A 17,918-nucleotide genomic window follows, 5' to 3' on the forward strand; every position below is an offset into this window, starting at 1 on the left:
TGTTGACTGGGCCATTAAAAGTCTGGTTGACGCAGGCTGGCAGGCTCCCTACCTGGCTCCGTCCGGCTCCCGGGAAGCAGCTGGCATGTCCCTACGGCTCCTAGGCTAATGGATGGCCATGGGGGCTCCGCAGGCTGCCCCACCCCAAGCTCTGGCTCCGCTGCTCCCATTGACTGGGAACTGCAGACAGTCAGAGCTGTGAGGGCGGTGCCTGCCGCTGGAGGCAATGCACAAAACCCCCTGGCCCCTCCACCCAGGAGCCAGAGGGACATGCCAACCGTTTCTGGGAGCCACCTGAGGTAAGTGCCGCCTGGAGCCCGCACTCCAATCCCCTGCTCCAGCCCTGAGCCCCCTCCCACACCCAAACTCCCTCCCAGAGTCCGCACCCCCTCTCACACCCCTGCCCCAGCCTGGAGCCCCCTCCTGCACCCCAAACCCTCATCTCCAGCCCCACCCCAGAGCTTGCACCCCCAGCTGGAGCCCTCACCCCCTCCCACAATCTGAACCCCTCAGCCCCAGCCTGGAGTCCCCTCCTGCACCCCAAACCCATCATCCCCAGCTCCACCCCACAGCCTGCACCCCCAGCCGAAGCCCTTACCCCCTCCCTCACCCCACCTCCTTGCCCAAGCCTGGTAAAATGAGTGAGTGAGGGTGGGGGAGAGCGAACAATGGAAGGAGGGGGGATGGAGTGAGTGGGGGTGGGGCCTCGGGGCAGTGGGCGGGGCAAGGGTGTTCGGTTTTCTGCAATTACAAAGTTGGCAACCCTATTCAGAATTACTATAAAACTTTAAATCTGCAGCTATCAGATGCCATTATTATTTATTCAGTGTTTATTTACCAAATTTCCAGGAAAGAAAGGAGGGGAGGGACTTTTTAAGAATCAATCATTTACAAACAGCTATTTTTGCAGAAATCATGTCAGTTTCAAAGCCAGCCAGCTGCCTCCATCAACTGAGCTCTGTCTTGGGGAGGCAGCACAAGCTCAGCACAGAGGAAAAACAGCCTCACACTGTGGGCTCCTTCAGTGTCTGTTTCCAAATGAACAATACACAAGCCCCGGTACAAAAATAACGTCTTGCTTTTGGTGTGCAGAAGTCAGTCACGTGACTGACTTTCCAAAATGCCTTGCAAAAACTGCAGCTGGCAAACAGTGTGATGAAAAAGGGGCACTTTGCTATAGAACTGTATGAAGAACTCGCATAAATCAAATAAACAGACGCCACAATGACTCTGCAGCAGAAACTCTGTTTATTGGACACTGTCTGTGATCTCGGGAACCAACCAAGGCCCTAAAAGAAATTCAACTATATAGTTGCCTTAGAGTAAAATAATGGTAGACTGAGGATCCTCACATACTAATTACCATTGACTATCTGCGGTCAGCTTTATTTCCAAGTATATACCAAGTACTGCAGCCAAGTGACATTATGGGGACACACATCACCCCACACAATATTCTGTTTGCTTGCTTGGCGTTAACCTATAAAGAGCAGCTCTGAGCTGAGGAATGATTTTCACACAGACAGATTCTGGCACAGATAACAGGCTTTCCTGGGGATGTGCTCAGTCTCTCTTAAGAACAACATCACAGCTAGGGTAACCAGATGTCCCGATTTTATAGGGACAGTCCCAATTTTGGGGTCTTTTTCTTATATAGACTCCTATTACCCCCCATCCCCATCCCATTTTTTCACATTTGCTGTCTGGTCACCCTAATCACAGCTGGCAATAAATATTTCTCCCAGACCTAACTACTTACACAGAACCTGCAGCCTTCAGGTGACTCCCTCTAAAGCTACAACAACTGTTTCCATGCACATGTTTTTATCCCTGAAGTGAGTTAGAAAAGTTGCAGGACCAGAGGAAATGTGTACCTTCCTGTCTTAAGGTGGGAACACCAGAAAGCTCTATGAATAACACTTGACTACCTCTAAGCAGAACAAAACCGGCCTGACTACAACAGTCTTCAGCGCTTCAGAATCATTGATGTGAAGGGGTTACAAATTCTCTGGGGTTTTCATGGAAATTCAGACTGCCCCTCACAGGATGGGCTGGCCCTTAAAGGGCTCAGCCTCATCTTTGCCTTATCAGATGCCTCCCCCCAGGTGTTGGGCTTTAAGGCAGATATAAGGGAGTTGAGAAGGAAAAGGAAACCTGCAAGGAAGCTGTGCCCATGCCCAGAGTTAGGGATAGGGTTTTGGGAAAGCACCGTTGAGACCAACAAGTGGCTGAAGAAACTGAAGCTGGGACAGACTCCATTTAAACCAAAGTGATGTTTGAACTGTGATGCTGTTTTAATAATCCAGTCCCCAAGAAAGGATGTTATTTAATTTGCATGAGAGCCTGGGTGCAGTTCTTGGGAAGCCCAAGAAGGGAAACTGAGGCAATGGCAGGGTCTGATGCCAGAGTTGGTAAAAGACTCCATTACGCGTTGCTATGGATGGATTTCCCTTCCCGACATCTGTCCAGCATAAGACCAAAAAAATTCCACTACCATTCTCCATTTATGGAAATACATAGACTCTCTGATGTTAAAATAATCAAACCCCTTTATTCACCAAATTGAGGCCTTGACTACCTTGGGGCTTGAGCAAGCAGTTTAGCTACCCATATATAGTCCAACAACTCAAGCCATGACTTTACACCAGTGCAAGTCCCAGTTTGCTCTATTGCAGTTATGGCAGCATAGCTACTCCAGGGGCTAAAACTCAGCATAGATAAGGCTGAGTATCTCTAACAGCAAGAGTCTGAAAACAAAACAGACAAATAATTAGTTACGTGGGCCTGAGATATTTGGGTTTAAACTTTCCAGAAGATGGTGTGTACATTTATATACAACTGTGGTACCTGAGTGGGCTAACTGGAAGTGCAAAGATGTATATTTTACTGAAAGTCTTGTCTTTGAATACAAGTATACTAAGGGATTTAAAGCTAGCCACTGAAACTTAAATGTAGCTTTAAAATGTATTTTCATAATCTAGTCACCTAAAATTTACCAAAAACTGGATCTATCCAATGTGTTATCCAATAACTTTAATCACACAGCATTTGACATACTTAAATGGTGGTTCAGACATACGTGGACACCCACTGGACTTGCTTCAGAGCTTGCAAGGGGATGCTGGGAGGTGCTATCTTCAGGATGACCTTTTTATATGGAACAATTTAAGAAGAAAGGCACTACAGAAGCTAAAGTAACACCACCTCCGTAGAGCTGTTTAATGTTTGTGGGTTCAACTGAATGAAGAAATCTTTTGAATCCTTACTAATTGTTCACATACAGTCAAAATACAGCACTAGGTGAGCTCCCTGCTCCATGGGAGAAACCAAAATAAAGTAGATTCAAATTCAAGCAGGGAACACATAGCTGTCCTGACGAGCATAAGAAAGAAAGAAAGAAAGAAAGAAAGAAAGAAAAAGAAAGAAAAAGAAAAATCTGGCCACTGTCAGAGAGGAGATCCTGGACTGGATGGACTCTGGGTCTGATCCAGTTTGGCAATCGCTATGAGACAGACACAGAAAAAGGGATGAGGAATGGCAGGACAGGAGGGAGAACAGAAAAGTAGCACCTCCACTGCTTGGGTCATTTGAAATGAGACTGGACAAAAGCACTAGAGAACAGCCTGTACTTAACACTCTGGCACTGGCTCCCTGGGAGTGGAGCAGATGGGATCCAGTGAGTATTTTCTATCACTAATATAAGTGAGTGTATAAAAGTGGCACTGTATACTTGCAGAGGTCCTTACCTTGCAGTGTACGAGCAGGGACACAGTCTCTTTCCTTCTGTCGTTCTCTTTCTTTTCTGCCCTGTCATCCTTGTCCTTCACCAGTGGGGATTGAACCCCTGTGGTATATTCCCTGCTCTCCCCCTGCAGCTTGTTCAGATTCCCCTCCAGGAGGCGCCGTTGTACCACACTGTGGGGCTGCTGTCTCCACCACAAAGAAAAAGGATACTCTCAGCAAGGTATTGGGCTAGGAGCCAGAAAATCACCACTACTGCCAGCAGCTCTATTGGCCCAGGGAAGCAGTCTGCAAACGCTCTTTGGGCCTAGATGATCAATTTACTCTCAGGGGCAACACAGGGCATGGGTGTCCGAAGTGTCCTTCTTAGTCTCCACCCCAGCCCCATTGCCTCTTCCACACAGTAGCATCTCCCCGTGGTTTGTCTACTTCAAGTGCATCTCAGACAGCAGCCCCTGCTTTAAAATTAAATGCAGTTGACTGGTTGTCTCTGCCATGTCCTCCCCAGTGTGGCCTTGTCTCTGGAGAGCTCAGTGCAGTCACGACAGGAGAAGAGCCTCCTGACGCACCATCTCTAAATACATATCCAGTCCCACAGTGAGTCAGTCTCACACGCCTCACACCCATTTACCTCCACACGTACCCTACCAGACATGCACATGCAGACACACAGAACCTGGGGGGAGGGATAGCTCAGTGGTTTGAGCATTGGCCTGCTAAACCCAGAGTTGTGAGTTCAATCCTTGAGGAGGCCATTTAGGGATCTGGGGCAAAAATTGGGGATTGGCCCTGCTTTGAGCAGGGGGTTGGACTAGATGACCTCCTGAGGTCCCTTCCAACCCTGATATTCTATGATTCTAACCCAGCCCTATCACACTCTGTGATGGGGCATGTACCCACACAGGCAATGCAAGAGTTAACTGGAGACAGAGAGCACTTAGAGTACCTGGCTGCACCTGGAGGGTGGGCCAGGCCTAACTGAAGATGAAGCCCAGTTGGGGGAAGAACTGGGTGGTACCCATAAAGGAAGGAAGCCTTGAGGAGAAGGGGCCTGTAGAGTGAGAAGGGACAAGCTGGTCAGCTTGTGCCTAGGAGCAGGCCAGGCCAGGCCAGGCCACTGGGAGAGAGGCAAGGGAGTAAGCCTAGGGAGGGGACAGGGCCGTAGGAAAGGGTCTGAAGGAAGAGCAGTGTAGGGAGAAGTCTGAGGCAGCAGACCTTTGCCTCTTACTATGGGGTCCCTGGACTGGAACCCAGAGGAGAGGGAGAGCCTGGGCTCCATCCACGACTGTTCCACTGGAAAAGGTGGTGCGGTAACACCGGGAGGCAAGGGGGAGAAAGACTGTTGAATTGGAGCTGGGAGGCATTGCTCTGCAGGTGAGTGGGAGGACAGGCCTGTAGAGGCCAGAAAGGGGTGAAGAGTCTGGCAGAGTACCCCTGGGTAGGGGTGAAGAGTGATATTTGAGTTCATTGGACTCTTTGCCTGCCCTGGGGGAGGGGTGGGATGAAGCATAACTTGGCTGGAAGGAAGACTGCTGCAGGGCCAGAGGGGCTGTTGGCAGGGGTGCTAGAAAAGGAGAGCCTGCTAGGTCAGGCCCCAAACAGGTGTGTGAGGGGTGAGTCCATTCTTCCAAACACTCCCATAGAGTGACACCCACAGCATAGCCTGGTGCGGCAGCACAAAGGACACAGTAGGATAATACGTGCCTCAGAGTGATGTGTGGGTGCAGGTCTGTAACTGGGGCAAGCGGGGCACAAAGTGCAGGGTGGAAAAATGGGGATTGGAAGAAAAAGGTGTGTGGGGGGGAATGTACTTGCTTGCCCCCACTGATGACATGTAACTGTTGATGGGGGGGCATAATTTAAAGATTTTTGGGGGGTATGTGACTGCCCCACTGAGACTTTCAAACTGGGGGGGTATGCTCCCTTGGGGGGTGCAGAGCAATGTTGGGGGGGAGCAGTGATACCAGGTGGGGTTTGGGGAGGGAGTGCCACCTGCATCCCCCCACTCACTTCAGTGGGCCACCCAGCCTGTCAAGGTTGGGGTGTGTGCAACCAAAAACATCTAGGGGGCCATGTGACACTGCCCTCCACACACACCCACCATTTCTGCTTCTCCTGGGTGCTAAAAATGCCTAGTTACAGCTCTGTGTGGGGGTCTTCCTCCATAGGCTTATCATAAACAAAGTTTCTAGGGCATTTTAAGGCCTGCCTGGCAGAAGAGATGCTTCTCCTTCCCAGCAGTGGCAGGATGCCTCACCTCCTGCAAGGGGTAATGACAGGAGGGCTGCTGGAAGGCCATATATTCACTCCTTAAGGGGAGCAGCTGCAGCAAAACCAATGGCCAAGTATTCCTCCTCATCCCCCTTCCCCACAGGATAGTAGCAACTTCTCTTCCACTCTGCCTAGGCAGAGGAAGGGGTGGGGAAGATCTACTTGTCACACAACATTGAATACCTCGGTAGGAGGTGATGTCTGCTGCTTCCAAAGGGAGCTCACTTCACCATCAGCCAGTTGCTGAAGTCCTCATCTAGTGTCTACTCAGTCTCTATGTAAGGGCTGAGTAAAATCCAGTAATCAGGGCAGCTAATCTGTGGTTCTGCCTGCTTTCCATGTGGTGGGGACTATAACCCTTCCACCTGGGACCTGATGATTCAGACCTGGTAAGGGAGATCTCAGTTATAGCTGCCTAGGAAGAGAGAAGGGCTACTGGATCTGGCCAGGCTGCCTCTCCCTAATGACCAGCTGCTTCCACCTTCCTCTGAAATATCCAACTCTCTGATGGTGGATGTTTAGGCCTGAGGGCTTTTTTACCACCATGCAGTGTGAATATCTGAGAGGGAAAAGGCCTACTGAGTCCATCTACCTACAAGTGCAAGATGCACTGTAATATCCTTACAGAGAACATATCCCTCTGCATCCCATTAGTTGTCAATTTGATCTTGACCATAAGGCTTTAGATTAAATCTTAAATGGAGCCCACTGTAGCTCTGATTTATCCGCTTCCCCAGTGATGAAAGCAGGTCTCTTGCTCTATAGTCTCGACTCTGCCAACAATGCACTGCGTGGTCTGGGGCAAGACATTCAACTCCTCTGCGCCTCAGTTTCCCTACCCATAAAATGGGAAGGATAATAGCTTTGTAAAGTGCTTTGGGATTTAAAAAAAAAATACCATCTAAGGTTAAAGAATGAAAGTAATTACACCCTTCTACCTACCCACCCACCCTGCATTCCAGTCTACAAACTAAAAGGGAGGTCTGCTATTTCATTTTATTCTCTAAATACTCCAAGCTCAGTGTAATGAGGCTTTAGACTATAACCCAATGCCAGTCAGGCTGCCAGCTAAGACTGGGGCCATGGGAAAAGGGCAAGGGACTCCATATTCCCATCCTCTTCCCCTTATACTCTCTCACAGTCTGGCATCCAACAAGCTTTTCTCTCCCTCACAGGGAACTTTCCCACAGGAAGCGCAAGCCCTCTCCAGCTGCTGCCTCGGTCACTCAGGCCAGGAGAGGGTCAAGCATTGATATGGGGAGCTAAGCTTTGGGACAGCAAGGGCATCTATTCTGAGCGCAGAGAACATGATCTTGTCTGTCTCCTGCATCACTGAGGAGAGCTGGGAATGAAGAGGAGACAGGACAAGAAATGCAGCGCAAGAGAGAAGATGAACTGGAGAGATGGTGAGTTGGGAGGTGAGGGGAGGAAGAAGGCCCAGCCAGAGAAGCTTCCTGCTCCTGGGATGGCTGGGCAGTATTCCTTATGGAACCCGTCAGTGCTGCTCCTTAGCCAGCAGAAGTTGAAACTAGTTCAGTGAACTACAGCACACCCATTTCCCCTTGCACCTCCTGAACTGAGAGTCCCACCTTGGCAGGGCCCAAGCTCCCAGAATCCTAAGTGTGGGGACTAGCAGCAGTGTCCTGCCGAGCAAATACACCTTTGCTAGCAATCGGAATTCCCAGCTATGATGTAAAATAACTGCACGTGGCCGAGTCTCACAGTTTTATTGTTCCTCTTATTTTTCAGCTGCTGGAGTCACGTGATTACTTGAGAATCTCAGCTTTCTTCTCTGTTTTAAAATAAGTTTCTAGCCCTCATGTTTGCAGAGAGAAGCTGAAAAACATGAAGCAAGTGCACCGTAAAGGCAGAGATAAACATTCCAACCTTTATTATTTAAAGAAATCTCAGGATTTTTAAGCCAGACTTGATTTTTAAGTGCTTGGGATCGGTAATACTGAAACGTACATAAGAATGTCCATTCTGGATCAGACCAATGGTCCATCTACCCTGTATCCTGTCCTCCAACAGTGGCTGGTGCTAGATGCTTCACATATAGAGAGCAGGGCTATTACTGAGGGATCCAGCCCCAGCTTCCGGCAGCCAGAGGTTTAGGGACATCCAGAGTGTGGGGTTGCTTCCCTGACCATCCTGGCTAATAACCATTGATGGACCTATCCTCCAGGAACTTATTTCCTTCTTTTTTTGAACCGTGTTATACGTTTGGCTATCACTACAACCCCTGGCAATGAGTTCCACAAATTGACAATGCATTGTGTAAAGAAGTACTTCCTTTTCTTTGTTTTAAACCTGCTGCCTATTGATTTCATTGGGTGACCCCTGGTTCATGTGTTATGTGAAGGGGTAGATAACACTTCCTATAGGCACTGACTTTTATTTTTCCCCTGAGGTTCTCCACCTCCACTCTACCCCGAGGCCCCATCCCCACTCCCCCTTTCCCTGAGACACCCCCCCCCCGGCTCTGTCTCTTCCTGCCCCTGCTCTGCCTCCTCCCTGACTTCACCCCTGCTCAACTTCTTCCTGCCTCCACTCCACCCGTGAGGCCCCACCCTCGCTCCACCTCTTCACACCCCTGCTCCAACCCCTCGCTGAAAGCCCCGCCCGCTTATGCTCTCCACCCTCCCCCAGCTGCCAAACAGCTGAGGCTGGTGGGTGCTGAGCACCCACTATTTTTTTCCCTGTGGGTGCTTGAGCCTTGGAGCACCCCTAGAATCAGCACCTATGGCACGTATTCACTTTCTCCACCATCATTCACAATTTTATAGACCTCTAGCATATCCCCCCTTAATCATCTTTTTTTCCAAGTTGAACAGTCCCAGTCTCTTTAATCTCTCAGATGGAAACTGTTCCAGACCCTTAATCATTTTTGTTGCCTTTCTCTGTACTTTTTTCCAATTTTAATATAGCCCTTTTGAGATGGGCTGACCAGAACTGCACACAGTATTCAAGAGGTGGGTGAACCATGAATTTATATAGAGGCAATATATTTTCTGTCTTATCTGTCCCTTTCCTAATGGTTCCTAACATTCTATTAGCTTTTGTGACTATTACACACTGAGTGGATGTTTTCAGAGAACTATCCACAATGACTCAAAGATCTTTCTTGAGCGGTAACAGCTAACTTAAACCCCATCATTTTATATGTATAGTTGGGATGATGTTTTCCAATGTGCATTAGTTCGCATTTATCAACACTGAATTTCATCTTCCATTTTTCTTGCCCAATCACCCAGTTGTGTGAGATACCTTCGTAATTCTTTGCAGTCTACTTTGGACTTAACTGTCTTGAGTAGTTTTGTATCATCTGCAGACTTTGCCAGCTCAATGTTTACTCCTTTTCCAGATCATTTATGAATATATTGAGCAGCACTGGTCTCAGTATAGGTTCTTGGGGGGACCCTGTTATTAACTTCTCTCCACCATGAAAACAGACCATTTACTCCTACCCTTTGTTTCCTATCTTTTAACCAGTTACGGATCCGTGAGTAGGACCTTCGCTCTTATTCCTTGTTTTGCTCAAGAGCCTTTGGTGAGAGACCTTGTCAAAGGCTTTCTGAAAATCAAACTACACTATATCCACTGGATCACCCTTGTCCACATATTTGTTGACCCCCTCAAAGAATTCTAATAGCTTGGTGATGCACGAGTTCCCTTTACAAAAGCTGTGTTGACTCTTCCCCAACATATCATGTTTCATATATGTGTCTGATGATTCTGTTCTTTACTATAGTTTCAAACAATTTGTCTGGTACTGAAGTTAGGATTTTGGCCTGTAATTGTTGGGATCGCCTCTGGAGTCTTTTAAAAAAAATCAGCCACATTAGCAATCCTCCAGTAATCTGGTACAGAGGCTGTTTAAGCAATAGGTTACATACCACAGTTAGTAGTTATGCAGTTTCATATCTGAATTCCTTCAGAACTCATGGATGAATATCATCTAGTCCTGGTGACCTTACTGCTTAATTTATCAATTTGTTCTAAAACCTCCTCTACTCGCACCTCAATCTGGGACAATTCCTCAGATTTGTCACTTAAAAAGAATGGCTCAGGTCTGGCTCACATCCTCTGCAGTGAAGACCCATGCAAAGAATTCATTTAGCTTCCCTGCAATGGCCTTGTTTTCCCTGAGTGCTCCTTTAGCACCTCTATCATCCCGTGGCCCCACTGATTGTTTGGCAGGTTTCCTGCTTCTGGTGTACTTAAAGTTTTTGCTGTTAGTTTTTGTCTTTTGCTAGTTGCTCTTAATTCTTTTTGGCCTGCCAACTTATACTTGACTTGCCAGAGTTTTTCTATTTTCCTCAGTAGGATTTGACTTCCAATTTTGAAAGGATGCCTTTTTGTCTCTAACCACCTCTTTGTTGTTTAGCCATGATGGTTTATATAGTTTGAGTCCCTATTATGGTGTGTTTAAAGCATTTCCATGCAGGTTGCAGGCATTTCACTCTTTTGACTGTTTCTTTTAACTTTTGTTTAACTAGCTTCCTCATTAACTTTTTGAAGTTAAATGCTCCTGTGGTGGGCTTCTTTGGTATTTTTCCCCCTACAAGGATATTAAATGTAATTACATTATGTTGCTATTACTGAGTGGTTCAGCTATATTCACCTTTTGGACCAGATCCTGTGAACCTGTTAGGACTAAATCAATAATTGCCTCTTTCCTTGTTGTTCCAGGACTAGCTGCTCCAAGAAGCAGTCATTAGTGGCATCTAGAAATTTTCTCTCTGCATCCCCCCCGTGAGGTAACATCTACCCAGTCAATATGTGGATAGTTGAAATCCCCCATTACTGGATTTTCTGTTTTTGTCACCTCTTTAATCTCCCTGAGCATTTCACAAGCACCATCGCCATCCTGGTCAGGTGGTCAGTAGTATATTCCTACTGCTATATTCTTATAATTCAAGCATGGATTCTATGGTACTGTTGGATTCATTTAGGATACGCTGATCCCTGGTATTTGAGGTGTCTTTAGGGAGGAGTATTTTGGGGTGCCGGCAAAGTAACTCCACACTCTGAACTTCTCTATGACATCAAGATCTCTCAAACTTTGCAGGGCAGAATCTGCCCCACGGCATTTGTTCACCTCCCATGATCCAGGAGAGAGTCAGAAAGCAGATCAGGAATGAGACAGAGGTGCATGTGTAACCCACACACCTGCTGGGTGTGGTGTTCTGTCCCATCTAATGGCACCAAGACCACTTATAAAGAGAGAGTAATGAGTCTGCTCTACAGCCTTAGCTAAGGGCCCTATGGCTTTAGCTCATGCAGTAGAGGCTCCTGCACTGAGCTCCAGAGGGCCCAGGTTCAATCCTGACAAACGATGACCAGAGTCTGTTGCACATGGGGCTATGGTTTTACAGATGTGGATAGATCCCCAGGCTCAGAACCCAGGTCGCCTGACTCCATTCCCAGCTTGGCCATTGGCCGGGTGTGTGCCCTCGGGCAAGTCACAGCTCTGTGCCTCAGTTTCCCTATATGTAAAATGGGACTAATGATGCTGACCTCCTTTGTAAAGCGCTTTTGAGATTAAAAAAGCTATATATGAGCTAGGTATTATCATTTCCCTGCCTGTGGTACCATGATGACCTACAGAGTTCATAGTGGGTGATAATTTGCAGCCAAACATGCATCTTCCCACAGGCACACGAAGTACCCGGGGCTGCTGTATGTTTCATGTCACTCCAGAAGATCTAAGGTCTGCTTTTCCTCTCACCCCAGTATAAATCAGGAGTGCCTCTACTGAAGTTAGTGCAGTCACACCAGTGTAAAACCAGAGTGAGTGGAGAATCCAGCCCTAGAGCTGGCTGACTAGTACAGGAAGAGATTCACAAATATTTTCACACAAACAGTGAGTTTACCACGGCAGTTACTGGTGGCGTCATAGTGTTCGTTGTTCCAGTATTCATACAACTGCTTTTGTTTGTGAGAATGGTCACAAATCCTAAGTTTCATGATTTTTATCACAAATCCCAACCTTCATGTCTGAAAGCTTGTCATTTACTCACTATTCACCTGTTTAAAAAATTTGTCAGCCAATGGTGGATCAGATACAATAACATGTGACTTAAGTGACCAATCAGGGTCAGGTTTCAGAGTAGCGGCCATGTTAGTCTGTATTTGCAAAAAGAAAAGGAGGACTTGTGGCACCTGAGAGACTAACAAATTTATTTGAGCATAAGCTTTCGTGAGCTACAGCTCACTTCATCGGATCACTGAATGCATCTGATGAAGTGAGCTGTAGCTCACGAAAGCTTATGCTCAAATTTCTCAATCAGGGTCAGTTCATGAACAACTTTCAAGCAGAAAAAAGACCTACCTTTGTCTGAACTCTCCATGAAAAGGAGTCAAACCACTCTACAATGCACAACCAGTCAGAATGGGTCCCCTAGCTAGGCAGTGCTACAAGTTCCTAGACATGAAACTACATTAGGCCAGGGGTTCTCAAACTGGGGGTCGGGACCCCTCAGGGGGTTGTGAGGTTATTACATAGGAGGTCAAGAGCTGTCAGCCTCCACCCCAAACCTGATTTTGCCTCCAGCATTTTTAATGCTGTTAAATATATTAAAAAGTGGTTTTAATTTACAAGGGGGGTTGTACTCAGAGGCTTGCTACGTGAAAGATCACCAGTACAAAAGTTTAAGAACCACTGCCTTAGGCTGTAGGTTCTTCAGAGCAGGGACTGTATCTTCCTATGTGTTTGTACATCATGCAGCACAATGCAGTCTCTATCTCCCTCTGGATGCTACCACAATAAATAATCATATCTTTGATATGGTCTGATGGATGGTGCAGGGGGAAGGTATGAGACCTGTTTCCCTATAGTTTCTACCCTCTGCTGACTCGGTAAGAAGGCCAAGAGTGAACTCTCCCCATCCTCAGCAGCTAGAGGTTGGAGAAATATAGGAACAATAAAGAAAAAGGTGGGATAGGTGATAACTAGATATTGCTCCCTGAGTTTAGGCTGTCAGCTGATCCCCTCTATCACATGGAGAGTTAGTGCCTGTACATTGCCCAGTGGGGTGAGTGTGACAGATTTTGTAACCCCAGGCAGCCTCTTTGGGGACCATTGTATTAAATGTATGAATGTTTTCTGAATGATTGTGTTCTGCTCCATGGGAGGGGGTTGCCACAGCTCCTCCAGGAACTAAAAACAGTGGGGTGGGCTGATTAACCCAAGATTGTAAATGGCTCCAGAGAAGCACCACTCCATAGGGTGTCGGCATGTACTGGTTCAAAGTGAGTTTTCCAGAGACTCAAAGAAAAGGGTTTTGATGTAAAAAGCTGAGCTTGAATGAACATAGGCCCTTCATTTTGCTACAGCAAATGGACAGGACCCTCTGTCCAAAGGGTCAACCAGCACTTGCAGAAGGATTGGAAGGGGATGTTGGGTCCATTAAGGAAGATGGGCGATTCCTGGCATGTATGTTAGTAAGTGCATAGGAACTTATTATCTTTGTTTTCTCTGTGATACTTTTGTCCTTAAAATGTAGTCTGCTGAGAGAAGTGGGTGGTAACTCGTAATGGCTGGCACTGCACTGTTCATAGCCCTCTGGGAGAAAGCACAGCACAGGGGCTGGCCTTTAGGCAGACTGGTTTGCTGGGGATATCAATGTAAGGCAGGGGGCTGTGCAGCCTTAATACCCACAGACAGAAGGGAGTAGGACAAGGGTCCCTGTCAGAGACAGGTGATGGCTGGAGGCCGGAGACCTGACTGGGCACCATAGGTGCCAACTCCGTGGGCGCTCCAGGGCTGGAGCACCCAGGGGGAAAAATTAGTGGGTGCTCTGTACCCACAGGCTGCAGGGGAGGGGAGCTTGGCTGCCAATCTCCTCCTCTGCATCCTCGCCTGAGCACACTGCGTCCCCACTCCTCCGCCTATCTCCCAGCACTTGCTGCCGCCAAACCGCTGTTTGGCGGTACTTGGGACTTTCCGGGAGGGAGGAGCAGGGATGCAGTGTGGCATGGTCAGGGGAGGAGGTGGAGAAGAGGTGGGGTAGGGATGGGGACTTGGGGGAAGAGGGTAGAAATGGGGGTAGGGACTTTAGGGAGGGGGTTGGAATGGTGGAAGTCGGTGCATATGCTAGGCACTCTTAAGAGTGGACCACAGAGAGGAAATACAGGTGCATATAGGGGTATGTTTATGACAGATTGTGATACGGAGACACTCCCTCATAAGGGACTGTGTTTGTGTGGGAATTTGGAGATGTGCCCTGGAGGGGGAAGGTGGGTCTTGGGAACCCAAGACTCTGCAGCAGTTCACCAGACACACACTTTTTGTGTTTTGTTAAAGTTTTATTCTTTTCTCATTCTTTGATTTATTATCTAACGAACCCCAAGATTGTTACAGCACAGTTCCCTGAAATACTGACCCAGATCTCTAGGTTTCAAGGAGAGTCAGTGATGGTCCCTCTAGCCTGCTCCCCGGGGGACCGGGGCTATGGGGAGATGCCCCTGTTGAAGGGTCACCAATGAAATGAGCTGTAGCTCACGAAAGCTTATGCTCTAATAAATTTGTTAGTCTCTAAGGTGCCACAAGTACTCCTTTTTCTTTTTGCGGATACAGACTAACACGGCTGCTACTCTGAAATGACTCACAGCTGTAACTCCCTCCATCCCAGCGACAGAGATGGTCAGCCCCAGTATTGCCTGTGCAGCTGGCTCTCTATGAGCTACTTGCCAGAGCTGAGAGCGCACAAATCCATGGCCTAAAGTGGGCTCAAAAAGCCAGGCCTGTTGATGCCCAGCAATGGAATTTCATGTGTTTGTAACCAGGTTGTAGGGCTGGGATGGCTTCCTTACATACGTGGGTGATGATCGCGTTTTGTGAGCAGGGAGGGGTTTCCCATACCAGAGCCAGTAGCAGAGTGGACACCGAGGCTGATATGGTCTGAATGTGCACTCCAGGGAGAGCTGCACAACTGACTCGGCCTGCATCTGAAGCTGGTGAGGGATGGTCCCAAAGCAGAGACACAGTTGAGCCTGACATGGTGCTGATCCCCAGCCAGCATGTGGTGGGATGGTTGAGCCCAAGAGAATCAGAAATCAACAGAGAAATCAATATAAACCTGTGAGATTCATTTCCATGCAGCCTGGAATGCCCAGGTACTGGATTCCCCTAATGCCCTGGGCTCCCAGGCAAGACAGCACTATCACTAGTAGCAGTGAAGCCTAAAAAGAGAGCAGGAAACTTGGAGGAAAATACCCCACAGCAGAGAGAGTTCACATACTGCCCCATACTTGCCAGGCCTAGGGGCTGCCCCACCTCACCAGCAATCAGATCACCTCCATCCTTGATTTCTTTGGGTCTAGTCAGTGACTCCAGGTAACTCAACCTACTTTTTGCAGGAGCCCTTATCAGTTTGGCAAAACAACCTGGAGCTTGCAGGGGAAAGGAGCTGGAAGCAAAGCCATGCGCTCCACTGGGAAACAGGATTTCAACCCAAATCCTAGATCAATTGTGGTACACTGTGAAGAACAGTGGGTAGTGGGGAAAACTGACAGAGTGCAATGGGAGGGGGAAGTTCAGTGGGGTATCCCAGGGGAAATCATTCCCTGTCCTTGTTATACATACCCAGGGGAAATCATGCCTGGTCTCCAACTTCTCCCCAAACTGCTGGGGCACATCCCCTCACCCCCTGAGGAAACGTGTCAAAGCAAATCCAAAACTGAGGAACTGCACAGAAAAGTAAAAAGTTTCAATACAAGACCCCAAAGTTTTGGGATTGGTGGGTGGGTTTACTGCAGAATATGAGAGAGACCACTTCCATATGAGATCATGCAGGAGTCAATGTAGTGGTTCACGTCAGTCCAGCATGTAAACAGACATGTAAAACGTACACAGAATCTCATACAAGTTACATGTATTTTTGTACTGTGGACTGGGAGCTGGATCTGAGAGCTAGGGAGAATCCCCTACCTTCTACTTCCCCCTGGCTATGGAGGGAGTTAGACCTAATGAGGATGACTGGGGAGAAAGATGCAGAGAGTGGGGGACATCTTCTTTCCCTTCACCCACCCCAGCCCTATAATGACTCTGATGGGCTGTTTGTTGTGATTCTTTTCCCAAATTAGGGGAATGCCCTGGTATTACTAGGAGGAGAGGAGCATCGAGTTCCAAACTGGGTCCCACTTGACTCACCAGATCCTTGGAGGTGCCCAGCCTCTTTAAGCCATCCAGGGGCAGCAGGTCAGCAGAATCCTTGTGCACAAACTGAGTGGCCTGTTTCAGGCACCTCTTCTGTTGCAGGACGGCTTTATCCCGCAGCTCCACCTCGTGTGGCCTCCTGTCCGGATCCTGAGTGTCTTTGCTCTGCTTTTCCTCCCCATCCTCTGGCCCCGCTTCCTGGGTGCAGGTCTCCCTCGTGCTCATGGTGAAGAGCCCAGCTGGGCAGGTCTGTCTTGGGATAGCAGAGCACTCTCTGGGCTCCCTCTCTGTGCCTGTCTGCCCTCCTATGATTCACTCGGGGTCTCTGCTCTCCCTTGCTCCTTCTCTCATCTGTCTCAGTTATAACTGCCCCATCGCTGTAGTACCTACGCACTTTTCTCTCTCTCTGGCTTTCCCCCTGTGCCCAGCTCCTTTCCTCCCTCCCTTCTCCTGCCCTGACTGCAGCTCTGCCTCCTCCACCCGGTGGGTCTCTGCTGTAGCAGAAAAAGCCCCACGTCAGAAATCAATTTCCATAAATTGCAGCAGAGAGACGGTAAGATGCTTTGGCTGGAAAAATCCAGCAGCAGCAGGATGGCCCTGCTGCTGGGGGTTGGACTCACCTTCCTCCTGCTTTGTCTGTGTGTGCACACACACTGTCCTGTTCTCTGGCGTATCAGTAGAGAGATTGTAAATCTTTCTGTGGCAGGCAGGCTGTGATGCTCAGTGTCTCTGCCGGGGTTTTTGACGCATCTCAGTAAGTCTATTAATACTGGAGAGAACATACTTTGCTCTAGGAGATGATGCATTGCCTCTGTAAATGGGGGAGAGCTTTAACCTCCAGGGTTCTGAAAGGCATGCCCAGTCTCTCTCATTTGGATGGAAAGTCACATGATTGGGACAGTTTTTAAACCTGGCGCTGGAGGATTTTACTGTGTGTTTCCAGTGAGACACACAAGACTTGCTTTTTCACTCACACTGGCGTGACTGCATTGGGCCGGATTCTGATCTCATTGGAGTAACTCCACTGAAGTCAGTGAAGTTGTATACATGTAAAATCAGAGTGAGATCAGAAGCAGGCCCACTGATGTCAGTGCAGCTACTCCTGATTTACACCAGCATGAGATCTGAATTTTTTTTTTTTTAAATTTCACCTGCTAAAATTGTTGCTGTTTGAGAGCCATGCTCTAGGCCCTGGTACAAGGGGCGGGGGATACTGCAAGTTTTACCCCTTCTTCTGTCCTTCCATCTCTGATTTGAATTGTCAGCTGAAGTCTGGTCTCTTTTGATCCCACTGTATTGGCAAATGTAATGCGCTGAGAGTCACTGAGCATGATTCTAATTCCACATGCACAGGAGCAAATCAGGAGTATTTTTATTGAAGTTGACAGCATTACGTCAGTGTAAAACTGGTGTGAATGAGAGTAGAATTGGGCTCTAGACATTTAATTCTATATGGTCAAATACTTAAGTCCTTATTCAGGCAAACTCCTATTGATTGCAATGGAGTGACTCTTCATTTACACTGCTATAGATATTCCTACCCAACTCTGAGGAGGCATTGGAGTGAGATGCCTACAGAGGATAAAAGCTCTACTGCTAACAGCTAAAGAAGATTCCCCTTTAGCTCAAGTGTCAGAGGCCTGTGGTTTTTGAGCTAAAGTTTCTGGCTTCTTACCCAGAAGCCACAGTTCTACCTCTGCATATGCAGCTATGGACTTATGCCATGCTCAGCACCTGACGGTCA

At 48.0% G+C, this 17,918-nt stretch overlaps 1 protein-coding gene across 1 annotated transcript in view; it reads right to left on the reverse strand.

Moving 5' to 3' along the window:
• Positions 1 to 17,052, reverse strand: part of NRIP2 (nuclear receptor interacting protein 2) — a 32,004-nt gene extending 14,952 nt beyond the window's left edge. Inside the window, exons 1-2 of the mRNA XM_043514526.1 lie at positions 16,169 to 17,052; positions 3,747 to 3,926 (exon numbers count right to left, since the gene is read on the reverse strand). Of these exons, the coding sequence (XP_043370461.1) occupies positions 3,747 to 3,926; positions 16,169 to 16,399 (411 nt within the window). The 5' untranslated portion in view covers positions 16,400 to 17,052. The remainder of the gene's footprint in view (positions 1 to 3,746; positions 3,927 to 16,168) is intronic.
• Between the last annotated feature and the right edge of the window lie 866 nt (positions 17,053 to 17,918).

This window comes from Dermochelys coriacea, chromosome 1, assembly GCF_009764565.3.
Source record: "Dermochelys coriacea isolate rDerCor1 chromosome 1, rDerCor1.pri.v4, whole genome shotgun sequence".
Classification (NCBI taxonomy): domain Eukaryota; kingdom Metazoa; phylum Chordata; order Testudines; family Dermochelyidae; genus Dermochelys; species Dermochelys coriacea.